This window comes from Danio aesculapii, chromosome 1, assembly GCF_903798145.1.
Source record: "Danio aesculapii chromosome 1, fDanAes4.1, whole genome shotgun sequence".
NCBI lineage: Eukaryota > Metazoa > Chordata > Actinopteri > Cypriniformes > Danionidae > Danio > Danio aesculapii.
In genome coordinates this window covers 37,750,573-37,756,927 of record NC_079435.1, presented here as the reverse complement: position 1 = coordinate 37,756,927, position 6,355 = coordinate 37,750,573, and the positions used below count along the sequence as shown (strand labels likewise).

The following is a 6,355-nucleotide window of genomic DNA, read 5'->3' as shown; positions in this document are numbered from 1 at the left end:
TATTTCCCCTTTCGAAAATATCCTACTGTGATATTCCATGCACAGAGATAAGATTTTATACAAGATTCATTAGATTAGGTTACTGGGCAACTTAATACTATGGAAAACTTATTTGAAGGCAAATATGCCCACAATATTTTATATATTGTATATTATATATATCATATATACATATACACTGGTTAAGATGGCAACACAATGCATTGAGCAGAGATGAGAACTTTTAAATGGATAATTGATGTATATAAATAGCACTTCATAGAAAAAGTTGAAGTATTAACCTCTGATTACTTTTGAAAAGCTTATACAACTCTTCCTCATGCACTGAATCAATTAGTACATTTTGAGAAATGGCCAAATACGCCGGAAAAGCAAAAAACCTGCCATGTGGACGTTTACATTTTCAGGACCGACTACTCACAACTACTACAAATCCTTAACATTATAACTGCACTTCGGACACATTCAGATTACACAGAGCCTTGTTTTTGTTTTGTTTTTTTTGGCAGGAACAGTCTACACTACCTAATTATGTTCACTAATATTAAAAAAAAAAAGATATTTGCTATTCAATGACAAATGGCTTTCAATTCTTTTTGTGTTTTACTTTGTTTCCATTGAACATTTCTATATCACAATCCTGCTGGGGGCAGGGTGTGCCCATTCTAAAATTTAAATGCATTAGATTGTGTATTGTTTTATATAAAGCAACTAAAACTTGAATACTTTTACACCTGAACTTAAACCAGTGAATACAGAAGAATGCATACAAGTACTGCGATCAAGTTTTCCCAATACATGTAGCTCATATTCTACTACATGCACATAAACCCTCATTAAACAAAGATCATCATGCAAGCATACAGCGTCAACAATAAAACTCCTGCACACATATATGATTGAAAAATGGAGTTGGTCTTTATTGACAGATTTTACAGAGACTAATTTAGTCCTCTTGCTGTTCCACCACTGTGCCCTTCTCGCTGACATAGATCCCATCTAGGAACTTCCGGATGTCCTTCTTTCTCACGGTGGTGGCCTGCTGGATCAGAGCAGCTAATGGACAGAAGAAAAGACAACTTGTCAGAGACAGACCCGTTTAAAATGGAAAGGCGGTGCACCCACAAACTCCCATGTGCTACAAAATTGACGTGTAACATGCAGACCAAGCCAGTGGTTAGAGCTGTGGACTCAAAAGCCTTGTTAAGTGTTGTCATGCTTGGATGAATGTGAACATGCAAAAGAGGGACACAAAATCTTGTAAAATTAGTGTAGAAAAGGCTATTTGGCATGTAAGAGACAGCCAACTCAGTCTGAAAATGGCATGATTTGAAATTTGGCACTTTGTCAAAAAAGAATGGACAGATTTAACAGAGCATGGAAGACAACACAACAGACAGCTTCAAAGACGAGAAGCAGGAAAGAGGCGAATGAAAGGCGATGGGCAGCAGTGGCTCCTGTCACCCTGTGCGGCGGTCTCGTTCTAACCTCTCGGTTCTCTATGACTCTGCCTCCACTACAGTGCCCTTTTCAGAGACGTAAATACCGTCCAGGAACTTTCTGATATCCTTATTTTTCACTGTGGTTGCCTGCTGGATGAGGGCCGCTGAAACAAGAAATGCTGGGGAGGTGAGGCATGCGCACACACTTCTATAATGCTACACTTCCTCTCACACACACACCGCATACAAACACAGTCTCTTCAATCACTCATGTTATGGAACCAAGGGTTAAGGATGTCAGGACAGGGAAAAAGGAGGCTAAAATTGTTCACAGTAGATTAAACAGCACATTATCAGGACCTGCAGGTAAGAGTAAATTAATAGAAATAAAGGAATTCATATGGTGTAAAGGGGAACAGTCTAGGTTTAGAGTTACACATCTCCACAGTCCAGTAAATAAAGAATAACCATTCAAAAATGTAATTCAAACATTCAAAAGAAAAAAAAACTGCTTTAGATAAACAGCTGGATAAGCCACTTTGAAATTTAAGCAGCACCAAATAAGATCTAATATTGGTATTAAACAAAACAGTAACTAAAAGGACAACTAAGAGAAACCCTTTGTTTGGCACAACCACTTTAATTTCGAGAGCAACAGCGAGAGGGTTTCAGTCACCAGCATTTCTATTTAAAGATGTCTGCACAACTAATATTTTAAGTCTTGATAAGCAATCAAAGTATCAGACTGAATTTGGAATTGAAACTGTATAAGATACAAAGCTGCTCAAAAAATATATAATTCTTTTTTGCCTTTATAACTAGAATTACAGGGGATTTCTACTCGCATCATCCCATTTCGATTCATAAAGCAGTGAATATTTCCAAATGTGGATTGTTCTTGTCATATACTGACAGACCACATCTTAAATAGATGCTTACCTGAGTTTGACACCAGCTCAATGTCATTACCCTCCAGAACCAACTCGTCTTTTTGAGCAGCAGACACTGCACAAGCAACTCCTTGACAACAAAAAACAAACATCTGTCTTAATACAACCAAATTTCATACAGAGCAGGACTACATTATGATAAAACAGACTAATTCAGACAACATGCAGACTCACCTTGCCTCATGCGGACACGGCGGATGTACTTCTCTCCCAAGAAGTTTCTGATCTCCACCAGAGAGCCAGACTCTTGGATGACCACATTAATGGGAAAATGGGCATATACAGATCGCATTTTGTACCTGAAGCCCTAGGAAACAAAAGTAAGATGAATTTTATGACAGCCCTTTTTATTTAATGTGACTGGGAAAAAGATTAGAGCACCAACACATTATTACACTCCTTACCAAGGTGACCCCCTTGATCATGTTCTGGACATGACTGCAAATGGTGCGGACTGTGGCCAACTCCTTTCTGTTACCCCACCACTTATCCACACGCAGCTGAAAAAAATATTAAGATAAGAATTAGCTGATACGGCAAACTTATGTTCATTTCCAAACCACCTAAAATTAGAACTTTTTTTACTACTTGGATATCACATCTATGATGATGCTTTAAGTCAGATTTCCAACCTGTCAACTCAGGTCAGCTCAGAGAGATGCATCACGTAATGTCACTTCACAGACTTTGGCTAGATCAACTTCAGTGAGATTACGGTGGAGCTACCTTATGTGAAACGCAATAGTATTTTTCCAGCACAAAGTGTGGATACTAGGGCTGCACGATTCTGGCAAATATGTGAAACACGATTTTTTTTTTTTTCTTTGCTTAAACTTAAGATTGCAATTTTCTTACGATTCTGTAAATGTAAAATAAAGGTTAATATGATTAGCCTATTATTATTGTTATTTCTCAAACATATGGTAAAACAACAACAACAACAATAATAATAATAATAATATTGGGCCTATGTGTAGGTCTACTCTCCCTTAAAATGCAAAATTTTGTAGTCATTATGGTGGACTTGAACAGACTTTCAATATGTCCTGTTTGTTAATTCACAGTAAAATGATGACATCTGAATACAACTATTCATAATTATAAAGTTGATTTATTATGTTTTAGACATGTGCTTGTCATCTGCCATTGACAACATTATTAGACCATTTGTTTTTACTGGTAAAATCAGACATTTGTCATTATCAGATTTCTTCTTGCATTATATTCAACATTATATATAGGCTAGGGTTGTTATACTGACACAGTAAATATTTTTCATACACAACACTGTTCGCTATGAAAGAAAAAACTTATCAAATGCTTGTCATAACTCTAAAATGCCATATGATCATTTAAATGTGCACACAGGTTTCAATTTATCTTCCTAGTGCGGCTCATGGCTGCAGTCACTGTGAGAAAAAAACATACATGCAAATCAAACCTCCCGCACGGCCCTCAAACGATCGCTCTGTGCAACAAACTAAACTTTATTTACAACTTCATTGCCAGTTATTCACAGCCTATGCAGCTTCTGTTAAAGTAGGCGTCATAGACGTGCACGTTCTTGGAAGTAAACAAATACCTCACTGTCAGCTCAAGCGTGATTTTGCGGCCGTGAATACATCATTACATGAAAGACAGAAATGACATTTATGGGTGAATTATACCTTATAAATTCAGTATGTGACACTTTTAATGCCATTTGAGGGTGTCAACGTTGCTGTGAAGACTTGTGCGACTGCTTTGCTTCTCTCCTGACCTTGAAAATATAATTGGCTGAATCTTAGAAAAAGCTAAATTAAGATCGTGTGTAGAGTCGAATCGAGATCTTTTTTCGATTAATCGTGCAGCCCTAGTGGATACCATACTATAGGCTATTTCTAAGAGAGTCAGAAGGGTAATGGACATCAAGCATTTTCTGTTCTTTTCATTTTTGTTATGAAACATTCCCACCTCACATGGTGAATATGCAACAGTGACATGTAACAGACTATAACCCACTGAGGTCGGAAATCAAACATTTCAATGCAGAATTGATCAGATCTGTGTCTAAAACACCATAATATTATGGCCTCCATTTCCAACAAGTATTAACATGCATAACAGGGTATATACAGAAGGCCTTTTTATTTTCAGTAACCTGGGTCAAGCGATTCCTGTGAACTGAATGCAGTTACAAAATCTCTACTGCCTGATTGATATACGAATTTTTCCAAGTATTTTCAATGGTGTTTCTGGACTCACACGCTGATCCTGATAGTGTGTGCGCGCGTAAACGGCTTTTCATTTTGTTTTACATATGAATAACTAAATGAATGCTCGAGTCTATTTAACTGATTATATTTTAATCACATTACAACACTGATGCTGTAAAAGTAACCCTATAATACTGAAAAAAGTTCATTAACCGGAGATTTTTCAGTATGGGAAGAAACACTAGCTGTGCATATACCCTACTGACCAGCCACAAAGCATTACCTGCCAATTTTGAACAAGCATTAGTACATTAACAAGAATAACATTTTACGCTACGTTTACATTAGAGTTCAGCATAGCACAAACTACTGAAAGAGCAAATCCATGCCTAGCAGCTGTGGAAAGCAACAACTACAATATTTATTAAAACACACAATTTGAATAAATCACAAGTATGAATACCTAGTTTTTGGTGTGCTTTCACAACACACCGTATACTGCTTTTCCACTGAGTAATACAGTACAGCTTGGTTTAATTTTTCCTGGGTTCAGTTAGCATTTCAGGAGCACTTAAAGTGGGTGTGATTATCGCTATAGTCGTGCCTTCTCTACTGCTTAAAAATGTTTTGATTCCAGAACATACCATTTAGCTTTTAAACTAAAAAAAATAATAATAATGTCGTAATTATGTAGTAATGTCTGGAACTTTACTACTGACCCCGATGCTGCCATTTCAGGAGTCTATAAAAACAGTTTAAGTCATGCCACCCAACAATACACCAGTGGCCGCTGCTGCCAACCATTGAATTATAGTGGCTTTCGAGTCAAATCCAATGATGCTAGTAGTGACAATTCTCTGACCAATCAGTGGCCAACAGTGTGTATCACACATTACATTCTGGTAATGAACTCCAGCAGGAATGATACTCAATACAGTTTCAGTCCCATGTATCAAAACTAAGCTACAAACCTTTTTCTGTTTCTTGCCCAACAGACTGAGTTCCAGGTTAATGTGGTTGAACTCCCGGCGGAGAACACCACGGGGTCCCTTCACGGTAACTGTGCGGCCCTTGAGGGACACCGTGACTGCAAGGAAAGAAACGATATTCAGGATGCTACTTTAGAGACAGATGTGTGAATGGTTTGGAACATGAAGCATGATATTACCGTTGTCAGGGATGTCCACTGTCTGGTTACTGAGAATGGTCTTCATTCTGAAACGAAGAGAGCAACGTTAGAACCCGCTGGAAACCCTTTCCAACTTCTTAAACGATTCGGATGATTAGTTACTGCGTTAGCGAAGACAAACTACCGAGCCACCCCGCTGCCACAGCTTTGACCCTAGCAATGGGTTTTAATGCTACGTGAACATTTAAATATCATATTTTGCAAAGTATGGTTTCATATCAATGTGCTTAATGAATGACTTGAAATTGCTAGGGCCTTCTAAGTCCCGCTGACAGATAAACACAAGCCGGGCTGTCTGCTATTATCAAAGATCATCGGGTTTTCTCTTATTAATATAGCCACGGATATTTTTATGAGCGCGTACGCTAAACCATGAGGTACCAGGGAAGCCAAACAGACTTCATAATAACGCAGATTGAACTTGATTCAAATGCACAAGAACAGGATACGCCATGTTCTTACCTCGCCGATTAGGGGGGAAAGGAAGGAGGAAGAACGTCATGACGTAAATGTAACCAGTACGTTTTGCGTCACCGCAAGCCTTCAAGGCACGACCAAGCGATTGCAGATACGTTATTA

General features: G+C 38.1%; 1 protein-coding gene across 2 annotated transcripts; it reads right to left on the bottom strand.

The window, feature by feature from the left end:
• Positions 1-896: 896 nt before the first annotated feature.
• rpl9 (ribosomal protein L9) lies at positions 897-6,283 on the bottom strand. 2 transcript variants are annotated; one of them, XM_056459914.1, is made up of 8 exons: positions 6,239-6,283; positions 5,756-5,802; positions 5,559-5,674; positions 2,797-2,892; positions 2,567-2,699; positions 2,382-2,462; positions 1,489-1,606; positions 897-1,056 (listed from the first exon to the last, which is right to left on the bottom strand). In XM_056459914.1, exons 2-7 carry the CDS (start codon positions 5,799-5,801, stop codon positions 1,500-1,502), a joined length of 579 nt encoding a protein of 192 aa, XP_056315889.1. In that variant the 5' UTR covers position 5,802; positions 6,239-6,283; the 3' UTR covers positions 897-1,056; positions 1,489-1,499. The 2 variants fall into 2 exon arrangements, with proteins under 2 accessions (XP_056315889.1, XP_056315879.1); XM_056459904.1 differs by lacking the exon at positions 1,489-1,606.
• Positions 6,284-6,355: the final 72 nt, after the last annotated feature.